The 13,724-nt window shown below is 40.7% G+C and overlaps 1 protein-coding gene across 1 annotated transcript; it reads right to left on the bottom strand.

Annotated features, from left to right (window-relative positions):
* Positions 1-838: 838 nt before the first annotated feature.
* Positions 839-12,868, bottom strand: rab11a (RAB11a, member RAS oncogene family). Its single transcript, XM_022218386.2, has 5 exons — positions 12,675-12,868; positions 9,979-10,174; positions 7,743-7,936; positions 6,209-6,289; positions 839-4,181 (listed from the first exon to the last, which is right to left on the bottom strand). The coding sequence occupies exons 1-5, from the start codon at positions 12,712-12,714 to the stop codon at positions 4,045-4,047; spliced, it is 648 nt and encodes a 215-aa protein (XP_022074078.1). The 5' UTR covers positions 12,715-12,868; the 3' UTR covers positions 839-4,044.
* Between the last annotated feature and the right edge of the window lie 856 nt (positions 12,869-13,724).

Genomic DNA, 13,724 nt, shown 5'->3' on the forward strand with positions numbered 1-13,724 from the left:
ATGCGACTAAAATACTATAGTATTTGTCACTTCACAAAATAGGCAAAAAAAATAACATGAAATAGTAAAGAACAGTTCCAAGTCTATTTTTGTACTTTTCCCTTAATTTCTTATATATACACATACCTTAAAATAATACTAATAAAAAGGCCAAAACTGTAAATATTGCACAATCCCAATAACATTAGCCTGTTTTACTGTGTTTAAATCAGGTAAAATTAGAAATATTTTACAGATATTTGCTGTTATTTTACGATTTTGTCAGTTTTTTAATTATTCAGTATTTTACCCTTTTAAAAAACATTTTTTCTGCCACCTCATGCTGCCAAATATTCAATTTCAAAGTTTTTTTTCTACAGTGCATCAGTTATGTTGTGTTAGGTGTAATTGCATATTCTGACCAGCAGAGAGCAACGAAATACGTGAAGTTACGTACCTGCAGATTGTAGAGGAAGACCAACTGCCAATGCATGCCTGTTTTTAATGAGAGCTGCTAAATAAAAGTTCAACAACTCAAACCCAGTTTCTTCAGTATATTAGAAACACTAATTAAAGCTGCAAGCAGCATCCAGGCGAATCCAAGCATGTCCACTAGGTCGCGCTGCAACTCAGTGTATTTCAGTCTATGGATGTGACGAGAGCTGGAATGTGATCATACATGTAAAGTTTCAGGCAGGTTGGAGCATGTTCAGGCTAGTTAGACGCCACTTCCTGTTTCATGGCGAAACGTCGAAATTCCACCAGCCGCCATGTCCACGGTTCATTTCCACCCAGACCGACTTTTAGTGCGTTCTCAGACTCCTACATAAAATGAAAAGAATTCAACTCCGTTCTCGTGTAAAGGTTTATGACTGGTGCGCTTTATTAAGATGAACTGATAACTTAAGATATAGACACAATTGTACAATTTATCAATCTGTACAAAACATAAAACCATTCATTTTGACCCCCCTCTCACATTTAATCCTTCAGATTCATTGAAATGATGTCATTTCACTCATTTTACGTGTTTACACTGGAATTACAGTCAGTTATAGAATTCAATATAGTAAAAAAAAAGAAATCAAAAACACAGCTCTTAAAAAACACAACGGAAACAAACCGAGGTACATGAAACGGGATCAGAATGATTCTCAGATTAAGGAATCGTCCACAGACTGCCGAGTCCGGAGAGGCCCGGCTGGCGGCGCCGTCTGTTCGATCAAACGCCATTGGCGCCGCCAGCAGGCCTCGGCCAACACTCCAGAGCCACGAACACACGACACACACCGAGTTCAGTCGCTTTAACGGCATAGCGGGTCCAACAGAACCCTCTGGAGTCTGTCGGTCCAGCTAGCCTAACCTTCAGGTTTCATGGACAGCAATGGGAATGTTAGCTACGTAAGGCGGTACGACGCGGCGCCGTCATAAGGAAGCCATGCATTGTGTTGAAGTCAGAGGCAGCTCGGTGTACGTAGGCTTTATGTGACGGGACGATGAGCGGTTAGCGGGCGAACAGGAAGTGAAGGAGGCACTGTGACCAGAAGTTGGCGAGAACATGGCTGAATCCGTCCGGCTCGTCATTCCTTCCGTTCGCCGACTTCTGAGATTCAGCCTCGTGTTTTGGTTCTTACGCAGCGATTCGACAAATGAAGAAAAAAAAAACTGAACAGGTCCAGCAAAAGAAATATAGTCTAACCCTACAAAATAAAAGCGTGTTTACTAGATTAAGGTTCAGTGCAACATTTAGACAATTCCACGCTTGTGAAATCCAACCTTCGATTCTACTTCCTACAGTTCTGTGGTTCCATGCAGACGACAGATTATTAGTTACTGAGTTTATTAGGAATGTCAGACAGGAATACTACCTCTGCTGTTTAAATTCCTTCATTTGCTATAGAAGTGCACGAGGAAAAAAAATCCAAACAGCCGGTTTCTGCATAGTTGTAGTCAAATACGAGGGTCTATTAGAAAGTTCAGACTGTTTGTATCCAAATGTGTTCCCAGCATGTCACGGTCCTGAAACATGTTCCAGATGACACCCAAAGATCTTGGCTTTCCAGTCCCCAAAATGAAATTCAAGTTGAAGAGTTTTTGGTTGTAACATTCAGCTCATGGCAGGTTGAGTTTGCCCGAACAGGACTTTCACCGAGTGCTCAAAGTGTGGCAGGAGCTCTGGGAGCAGAGCAGCACTGCACTAGGAGACTACCTCAATGGGGATGGAAACCAAATTGAAATGAGGTGTCATTTACGATTTATATTTTTTGACAGCACTGTAATATCCAAAGTGTCTGAGGGTCTACATTTGTAACAAACCACCTGCAGCGTGGCATGAGGATGTTCCAGTGGTACATTTTTGGCCACAACAACCTAAACGTTGCTTCTCATCCATCCCGGCTGCCAGATTTCCGACTTTATCCTCTTCCCTAAAACGACACTGAAGTTGAAAGGTTTAATTTAGTATATTCATATCATCACAGATGGAGCTTGACAGTACTAAAAGTGTAGCAGGAGCTCTGGGAGCAGAGCAGCACTGCACAAGGAGACCCTTTAACAGGGACGGTGGCCAAATTCAAATCAGTTTTTTGATTTTTATAAACAGACTGAGCCAAATTTTTGACAGCACTGTATTGTCCTGAGGTGTCTGACAGTACATTCAGAGCAAATCTGTGGCATGAGGAAATCCAGGGAGAGGTATGTGTTGCTGGAGCTCTGGGAGCAGAGCAGCACCTTAATGGGGATGGAGACCAAATTCAAATGAGGAGCGGCTTTTTCTTCTTTTTTTAGACACTTTACCAGGGATGATGGCAAAATTGAAATCAGGTGCTGATATTTTTATTTGTATAGGTGCAGTCTTTTTGACAGCAGTGTAACGTCTGGGGACTACATTCAGAACAGAGCACCTGAATTGTGGCGTGTGGATGTGAACATTGTTTTTTTTGGCCACAACAACCTAAGCCATCCCATTCAGCAGATTAGCAATTTTATCTTTCTCTACAAAATGAAATTCAAGTTGAAGGGTTTCAGCTCGTCTCAGACGGAGGTTGACGGTGTTGCAGGAGAGCTGGGAGCAGAGCAGCACTTACATCACGGAGAGTCTCTGAACTTTCTGATCGACCCTCGCATGTCAAGAATTAACACGTTTTCTTGATATTGGAGCAGAGAAGCCTGATGGATGATCGCGTGTTCGTTCTTTCCGTGTACGAAGCCTCACCGGGACTTAAAGTAGGACGACATGAAACCCCGAACGTAGAGGAGTCGTTTGCAGCTTTCCTAAAAACGACACACCCTCAAGGCAATGGTAGTGTTCCACTTAGTCTTCCAACGTGCAGCACAGCCTTCGTTTAAACACACATGCAAAGCCGGACCGAACCCGCCCAAAGCTCGCCAGGCTGAGCGCTACATGCTAGCTAGCTAACACCCGGCCTTCCCACGGCGCTAACTGAAGCTCGGTAAATGATTCTAGCGTCTTATTCACAGCAATCAGATGGAACGGCACGACACTACCGGAGCACGGCGGCGCTCCGTACATCCACGTGGTTTTCAAAACAGTACATTGCACTAAAGAGGAGGGGGGGCTAAAACGACAGGGAGGAGCTTGTATAGAGGAATACACTTCAGAGCAACTTTGATGTGCTTTAAATTCATATATACCTAAAGAGTAGATATATGGTACAAGACAGAGATCATTAAAAAAGGTGGAGAAATCAACAGCACAGAGCGAGAAGAGAAGAAAACAAATCACATTCATATATTAAGACATTTCCGTGACATGTCAGCGCATCTACAGGAATGAAATCTAACGTGATATGAAATGCCTGCTGCCTGCTGCCCTGCAGTCGAATAGAGACACAGGGGCTCTGCTGGGGGGCCACCCGTCGGTGACGTCGTCTTATACTGGATATATTTACCTGGGGAGGGGGAGGAGCTAGAGGGAGGCGGGTACAGGTGAGCACCGCGCCGAGCCGAGGCAGTCTATTCTCTGAGGGGGGAGGGGCTGTGAGCTGGAGGGGGGAGGGCAGGGGGAGGTGGGGGAGGAGGAGGGAGCAGCAGATCGTGGCCCGGTTAGATGTTCTGACAGCACTGCATCTTTGGTTTGTTCTCGGTGGGCTGCACCTGGATGTTGACCACGTTGTTGCTAGGCGACATGTCGCTCTCCTGGCGCTCCGACATCTGCTTCTGGGAGACGATACGGTAGATCTCTGAGGAAGAGGACGGAGGAGAGGAAGGGCTGGATTATACCACAGTGATCTATAGCTTATACCAGCTAACTGTTTGTCCACAGGACTAGTTGTCAATATAAACAGTCAGGATAGATTCTGGCAGCATCAAGCTGCATTTAGAGACGTGGACTGAAATCATTCCCTCATTGCATGTCCATCTACGACGACTACATGATGAAGTATGTATGGTCATAGATGGGTACTATACGTCCCAATATAAAATACGTCTTGTTGCTATGTAGCAGTGGTTCTCAAATGTTTCAGAGGACAAAAACTCAGGCGCCCTCCCTCCAAAAACTTTGTACACACACTTAGCTATGCAGGGCTGTGTTATTTAATCTGATTCCATTTTGTTGTTTTTCACAGTAAAGATAAAGGATGTCAAACTCATCTTTGTTCAGGTTCCACATTCAGCCCAATCTGATCTCCAGTGACCAGTAAAATCACAGCATAATGACCTCTAAATAACCACAAATCCAACTTTTTCCCTTTAAGTTCAAAAAGTACTGAAAATGTTCATATTTAATGAATTATCCTTTCACAAAACACGATGAACAACCTGAATTTTCAACAGCATCGTGCTTCAGTTTATCGTTTACACATTACAACGGCCAGACCACAGACTGTCTACAAAGGAACATTCAGTCTCAGGTGTCTGGAACTGAACAATCTAGTATTTTACTGTATGATCAAAACAACTTGCCATGGTCTAGAAATTATTTTAAATTCATAGTTTTACAAATGTTACTGTCTTCTCTGTAATTTTTACACTTTGTAAAGTCGTCCCGTGGGCTGAAACAGACCCTCTGGCAGCTCGGTTTTGGCCCGTATGTTTTAAACCTTTTGTAAAAATAATCGAGCAGAGGAGTCGAGGTGGGGACGTGATCAAGTACACCGGTGTTCTGATTTCACTTTAACAATGCCTTCTCCCGTTATCGGGAACCTGTACTTCATGAATAAATGCCAACGTTAAAACAATAGTTCAGGTATTTAGTTCCACGTAGACGGACCTTTTCCTCCAGTCATGCTTCTGTCATGACGCCCCACTAATTCAGAAACACTGCTAGTGAAGTACGTATAGTCATAGACGGGTACTATATATATGTATATGTGTGTGTAATACATCTTAACACCATAATATCTCCTTTAACACAAAGCATGATGGGACTTATTGTTGGTCAGTGACAATCAGCTGTACTCTCCTTTTCCCGGTGCATTGTGGGATACTTTGATTGTGTAACTACGGTAAGCAAACATTAGGACAGAACGTCATCATGTAGTGACTGGTGATTCCAGACGCAGCCGTCAGGTCGCATTTCCTGCTCCTCATTTGCATGAATTTGAGTTCTCAGCAGCTTTATGCAAACAGAGCGCGTCCGTCCGTCCATTCATCCGTCCGTCCAACGCTCGACACGTCCAGAAACTTCCTCTTCATCTGTTACTGATTTAGAATCGAAGCAGCTTAATTATCACCTGAACTGTTTGTGTGATATAAGTGAAGGTTTTGTTGTGACAGTGACGTCTGTTAGGGTCTAAACTTTAACCTAAATATCACAGCCGACAACATTATGTATGGAAACCTTTGGCAGTTAGTGAACAAAAGCACGACTTTAGAATAATCTGAGCTTCAATCGGTTCTGACATCAGTTTAATCAAATAAAGGCCTGAGGTTTGCTGTTATCTGACTCACACAAACAGGCTCTAATAGGAACCATTAGTGTGAACCTGCAGCAGCGTTATCTTTGATCTGCATTACAGAAGGTTGGCCGGAGATAAGGCAGCATTACGTAATGAATCAGTAGCAGAAGTTCACTCATCAGCTGACTTGATCCTCGTTAAATACCTCCGATAACAAAGACGCCTGTTCACAGCTCCAGCTCTGCCTCCGGACGTGTATTTCAGAGCAATAAACCCAAAGGGAGCGGCTGCTTTTACACATCAGGGCGTTGTTTTACTGCCTTTGTGCACGTGACAGGAGTGAACGGGGAGTTTCGGTCGGTACGAACCTGTCAGGATGGTCTGGAAGGCCGTCTCGACGTTGGTGGAGTCCAGAGCCGACGTCTCCAGAAAAGATAAACCGTTCTTCTCTGCGGGGAAAAGTTCACCAATCAAATATGTGTTGCATTCCACAGATAGCGAGCCAGTTTGACCCGTTACACACAGATATGTGGCTGTGAAAACGCACAGCAGCTGAAGAACATTATTCAGTTAAACAACAGAGGAATCATTAAGATGGAAGTTTGATCTGCTTTTATTCAGAGCAAACGTCTCATTTCAGGCTCTGGAGTTACTTTAACACTCGTGTTGTCCTGCAGGTCAAACTGACCCGGTTTAAAGTTTAATTAAAAATGTGGGAAAAAATACATATTTTCACAGTGAAACTTCTGATGTCCACATTTCCCACATTTTTGGGAAATCTTTGAACATTTTTTGGTGGGGGAAAAAGAAATGTTTCTAAAGAACATTCACAAAAAAAAATCAACCAAAATCCAGCAGAATTTGATGGATTTCGGTTGATTATTTTGTGAATGTTCTTAAAGAAAATATTAGAAGTCTTACCGAGATATATATATATACACACATATATGTGTGTGTGTATGTATATATATATATATATATATATATATATATATATATATATACACACACACATATATATATATATATATATACACACACACACGCATATATATATGTGTGTATATATATATATATGTGTGTGTGTGTGTGTATATATATATATATATATATACACACACACATGTATATACATGTGTGTGTGTGTGTATATATATATATACACACACACACACATATATATATATATATATATATATATATATATATATATATGTGTGTGTGTGTGTGTGTGTGTGTGTGTATATATATATATATATATATATGGAATCACTCTAGATTTTTTAGGAAGATTTTTACTCATTTTTTGAAAATATTTACAAGAATTTTCTTGCCAAATTTGGAGGATTTTTAAAATAAAACTTAAAGGAAACTTTTAAGGAATTATTGGAATTTTCTTCCTAAAGGTTTTGCACATTTTCAGAAATTTGGGGAATTTTTTCAGACAAGGAAACAATGTTTTTTGGTGCCTGTAAATGAGGACGACAGGAGGGTTGAATAAAGTAATTCATTTAGAATTTGTCATATTGAAGCAGTCGCTGCAGGACCTTAGAGGGGCTCTGAGTGGTTTACACCTTCCACTGAAACTCAGTTCTAAAATCTCCAGATACCCTGTGCTCGACACAACTCAGGAAAAATCACTCTTCTATAATTAACCTTTATTGAAGTAGACGCTGCAGAACTTTAGCTTTATGCTTTTCATTCAAACACCGTTCTAAAATCTCCAGATATCCTGTGTCTGATACACTTGAGGAATAATCACAACCTGGTGCTGCAGATCAATCTGTCAGCAGCTGCTGTGTTCAGGTCTACTGTAGTACAAACAGAACTGTAGAAAGCATTAATTCTAAGGTGTTTCTGGGCAAATAAAGGTTAAATGATAAACTATATTTTTAGTCTCACCAGCGAAGGCCCGGGCCTCGTCGGTGGGGACGGCCCGGAGGTGGCGCAGGTCGCTTTTGTTGCCCACCAGCATGATGACGATGTTGCTGTCGGCGTGATCTCTCAGCTCCTTCAGCCAGCGCTCCACGTTCTCGTAGGTTAAATGCTTGGCGATGTCGTAGACCAGCAGAGCTCCCACCGCCCCGCGGTAGTACCTGCAGCAGAGCCACGAGAACAAAGAGCCTTAACACCTCAACACCACTGGAACTGGACATCATCTACGTTCAGGAGCATTTCAGTGAGCAGATCTCAGCTAGTCGGTGTTTTATGTTGCTAAATGGTTGAATATTTCTGAGGCCTGTTGGAGATTTTAGAGGGCGATGGCAGGAAATCAGAGTTTTGTGTTAACTGTTCAGTAATGTCTAATAATCTGCTGTTTGTACAAATGATTTAATCTCGGGGATTCTTCAGCCTTCACCATGTTCACTTAACACTATTTTAATACATTTCTGCAAAGAAAAACACAAATCCCAGAGAGAAGATGGACTATTGTACATGCAACTACATTTATTGAGAAGTCGTGTTTTTATTCAGCCAAATAATCACTTAACCTGAACACCAGAAAGTCGATGACCTTCATAGTTCTCCTGATTAGTAGAGCTATAACTGTCAAATATCTCCATCATCGGTTCAACTGTCGAGGGCTTTCTGATTAACTGGTTGGTTTATTGGTCTGTAAAATCTAAAAATGGTGATTCCCCAAACTCAGATATTCAGTTTACTGTCACAGAGGAGGAAAGAAACCAGAAAACGTTCATATTTAAGCAGCTGCAGTCACAGAATTTAAGACTTTTTTGCTTAAAAATGACTTATTATTCCTGAGGGGTCGAGCACGGGATATCTGGAGATTTAAGGACTGCGTTTTGACAGGAAACAAACAAATCAAAGCCCCTCAAATCGACCAATGATACGGCAGGTCCTCGGTTCACAACATCCTCGACCTACGGCGCTTCGTGGTTACGTTGCCATCTCCCATAAAGTTATTAAGAAAGTCTTCTTCCATCATTCCAACGTACGGCATTTGCGATATTTAAACAAGTTTCACGCAGGAACTAGTTGGCGAGTGTAGTGGACGAACACATCGTCAGGCGGCAGTATAGGAGGAAGACGGCTTTGTTTACATTAGCCGGTGCTACGTCACAAACGTCACAGTATGAGAGCTCTGACTTACGGCCAAATCGAGTTACCTCCACCATAGGAACGCAAGTCTGAGACAAGTTGAGGACCCCCGTACATTAATGTGATTATTCCTTATAACAGTGGGTGAACAGGGCACAGGATATCTATCTGAAGATTTCATGTTTTTCACGTCCGCAAGGGTACAAATGAGGGAAAGTTTGCCATCTATGCGAGTCTGTACAAGAAAATTACTCGTGTTTTTATGAACACAGCTGGAATTAAAGCAGTCGCTGCTTATTTTCTGTCGTCAGAATCTGTGACGGTAGACTGAATATCTCCGAGTTGTGGACAAAACAAGATATTTGTCATCTTGGGATGTTAGAAACACTCACTGGAAATTTGACTACAGATAGATTATAATCAAATTCAAGTTATTTAGCAGCTCACACACCAATGTTGTTAAATTAGACTTTGCAGGACTTTAACTAGACTTTGATTCGTCTTATGATTTACAAAGAATCACATTTCTAAAATCTCCAGATGTCCTATGCTCGACACAACTCAGGAAAAATGGCACCGATTTATAATTGACCTTTATTGGAGTAGATGCTGCAGCACTTAGAGGCTTTGATACTCAAACACAGTTCTAAAATCTTTAGATATAACGTTATATTAAAGAAAAACAAGGAAGACAATGTGCAAAATAACGTGCAAATTATGCTGGTAGTCATGAGTTGCATTCCTAAACACAAATGTAGGGAAAAAACACACAAAGCAGTGAACTGTGAAAGGACGTGTGTCTAATTAAAGTTATGACTTCATCCAGCCACTAAAACACTCATCTCTGATTTAAAACCCAGTCAATAACACGTACACAAACAGCCAGCAGTAAACCTGCTTTAGACCTGCGCTGAGCTACGTTTCTATTTATTGATAGTGAATCAGGTGACTCGCTGTAACTTTAAACCCTCTGAGAGTCCATGTCCTCACAGCTCCTCCTGCTGTAGTTTGGCTGTTTTTGCTCGTCTTATTGCCGCTGCCTCCATCGTACTAAACGCCGGCGGTCGGCTGTACTCACGCTGACGTTATGGCTCGGTAGCGCTCCTGGCCGGCCGTATCCCAGATCTGAGCCTTCACCGTCTTGCCGTCCACCTGGATGCTGCGCGTGGCGAACTCCACTCCGATGGTGCTCTTACTCTCCAGGTTGAACTCGTTCCGGGTGAAACGGGACAGCAGGTTACTCTTTCCCACCCCCGAGTCTCCGATCAGGACCACTGAGGGACACAGAGGGGACGAAAAGGTCAAGGATTGGTTCTCACCAGTCACAGGAAGAAGTTTTTGTTGGTAGTACAACACAGAGCGCATGAAAAATAGTAAAAGTACTTTAACCCTGTTGTCTTCATTTACACACACAAAAAATATTGTTCCCTTGTCTGAAAAAAATTCAAAAGTTCAGCAAAAAAATTCCCCAAACTTCTGAAAATGTGCAAAACCTTCAGGAAGAAAAAATCCAGTAATTCCTTAAATGTTTTATTTTAATGAAATCCCCCAAATTTGGCAAAAAATATTTGAAAATATTTTCAAAAAATGAGTAAACATCTTCCAAAAAAATCCTAAAAATATCTAAAGTGATTCCATATATATCAGTAAAACTTCTATTTTATTTAAGAACATTTCACTGGACTTTGGCTGATTTTTTTTGTAAATATTCTTAATAAACATTTAAGATTTCTTTTTTCCCCATGAAAAAATGTTCAAAGATTTCCCGAAAATGTTGAAAATGTGGACACACACACACACACACACACACACACACACACACACACACACACACACACACACACACACACACACACACTTTCAAACTTTTAAATGGGTCAATTTGACCTGCAGGACGACACGAGGGTTAAGAATAAGGAAAAATAAACATGCAACAGACTGGTTACAGTCTGAAAACAGATTAATACACCTGTAAAAGCTGTTCTGGGGTTTATTTTCCAGTGTTGGCAAATATTTTGTATGTCTCTAAATACATTAAAATCTGCAATATTAATACTGTGGTGTCAGTATTTCTACTTTCTATTGTATATTTAAAATATTGTTTCCATTCAGAGGCTTTTGGACAATCTGAGCTATCACTGATGTATATTTTTAGTTTATTTTTCAGCTGATATTTATTAAATGTTTTCAATTTCTCCTTTTCTGCAGTAATAATGTTAATTACCCCGCTGTGGGATTAGTAATCATATCTTAGAAAAATTACATATTAAGATTTTTTTAAAGGCAAAAAAAAGTAAATAAAACATTTAGATTTATTTTTTGTAGTTAAAAAGCAAAAGAAATTTCCCAGTAATAGTTCAATTCTGGCCTTCACCGACTTAAAACGGCATATTTTTAGATTTATACTGCATCAGATAATTATTTAATATTTAATCTGTTATTGTAATCACATAACTATAGTAAGAAATGTCTGATATAATATCAGAACCCAGACACATTCAGTTCTTTTCCATGTTGTGACAAAGAATTAAAAATGATGATGACACTACTTTGAAAGTTTGGTTTTACTGATTTTATTTACAGGTTTACTGTCCAGATTGTTTCTACATTTAAGAATATGGATTTAATATAGGAACTTTTCACTTTGCATCTTCATTTATTAACTCTATTTAGTTAAACTAATGTGTGTGGCGTTAATAATAATACAGATCGTGATTGATTGCTTTAGTACAGTTATAAATAATACATTTACTGGTAAAATAATTTGTAGGATAATGAAGATAAATGTTAGCAGCTGTCTCTGGGATCAGACAAAATACACAATATAAACACTGGGGCTCCAAAGATTAATCGTTTTTAGGCATGTTTTTATATTAAAAAGTCAAAATTCTCTTTCTTCTGTTTCTGAAAACTAAACACTAGACAATAATATAAAATGAAAATCTTACTTATGGGCTACTTGATCATAAAATCAGATAAATATGACACTAAACTGAATATCTTTGGACACCAAGACACATTTATATTATTGAACTTTGAGGAAAATGTTATTTTCTGACATTTACGGACCGATCAACTGATCGATTTATCCAGAAAACCATTAAATGATGAATCAACATTGACAAGAATCGGTAGTTGCAGCTCTATCAAAAGACATTTACAAGATAAGTGCTTTTTACGAGCTAATTAATCATTTTCTGAGTATTCGTAGGATATTTTTGCTTCCCTGCCCTAAGTCTGTTTACTACTTTACTGCTGGACGTTTCTTTGCTCTTATTGTTGAGCAGTAGCTTCAGTCCAGTTATTAAATAAACGAGCTAACGGTTAGCTTAGCCTGCACGCACCGTGACTCACGGTGAGCTGAACCGGTAACGTTTTTTCCTAGTGTTTCCGAGCCGGTAACGATCCGGTCCGGACGGATCTCATGAAGATAATGTGATAACGGTTAAGGTGTGTCCGCGCCCACTGACAGCAAGCTAGCCGCAGCTAGCGTTAGCGGCTAGCTGCTAACGCTAGCCACAGTCGTCCTGTCGGTTAACAGTTAACGAGTCTAACGTGGTAAATTAACTAATATTTTTACATCTGTGGTGTAGAGAAGATTCGTCTGAAGTGACCTGGTCTAGTTAAACCCGCTGACATCCGGCAGAAAGCTCGGAGAGAAGCCGGCTGGAGCACAAAGGCTAACGGAGGCTAACTGACAGTTGATCAGCTGGCCTGGTTAGCATGTCGGCTAATAGCACCGCTACTACAAGAAGCACAAAAGCGCTGCTTTACCTTTGAACAGATAATCGTATTCGTCATCTCTAGTGCCCATTGTCTTGTTAAGAAACGGTCAGTCAGAGATTTAACCTCTTTTTTAACGGAAAGACGATGGTCTGCAGTATTTTTTTACTCCTCCAACGGGAATATGTTTGGAAGCCGTACTTCCGCACTTCTTCTTCTTCGATGGAAAAGCGGCAGACTGGCAGCGGCGACCTCTGGCGGACAGAAGACCCCTCAGTTGAGGGAAAAACTGGAACTGAACTAGATGAGCCCTCAGTAGAGGGCAGAACCACGCCCTCTGCTGGCGAAAACCCTGTCCTCCCTATACAACTGATGCAATATGTATCAATTTAGATCATCCTACGTATCTCCCTCCCTACTTGATCTGCTGACCTGTATCTCCACAACTGAGCAGGGGACCTTAAACTGATCTTCAGTGCCAAGTTTGATTATCCTGACTTCAGCGGTTGCAGATATATCGGACCGGACATAGCCACATACATACATACATACATACATACATACATATATACATACATACTTACCCAGCCAGATACCGCACCAAATGCAATAACCCCGCCGACGTACCCATTGGGCGTGGTTAAATACTATTTTACTTTATGATCAAAATGATAAAACAAGACACAAAATGACAAAAAAACAAGAAAAATGACAAAAATTTGAGACAACACAAAACAAAAAAATTCAATAAAAAAAGCTACAAAGTGACAAAAAAGGACAAACATAGGCAAGACATAAAGGAAACACAAAACGACAATAGTCAGAAACCTAACGACAAAAACATGAGACAAGCGAGGCCCTGTGACAGACTGGTGACCTGTCCAGGGTGTCCCCTGTCATCTGGGATAGGCTCCAGCACCCCCCATGACCCTAGAGAGGATAAAGTGGTGTACAGAGGATGGACGGATGGAACATAAGCGAGAAAAAAAACACAAAACAACAAAACGGATGCAGAAAACAACGAATAAAGCAAAACACAAAATGACCAAAAGCGAGAAAAAATGACAAAACAAATTAAATTACAAAAATGAGACACAAAAG

Source organism: Acanthochromis polyacanthus, chromosome 2 (genome assembly GCF_021347895.1).
Source record: "Acanthochromis polyacanthus isolate Apoly-LR-REF ecotype Palm Island chromosome 2, KAUST_Apoly_ChrSc, whole genome shotgun sequence".
NCBI classification, from domain to species: Eukaryota; Metazoa; Chordata; class Actinopteri; family Pomacentridae; genus Acanthochromis; species Acanthochromis polyacanthus.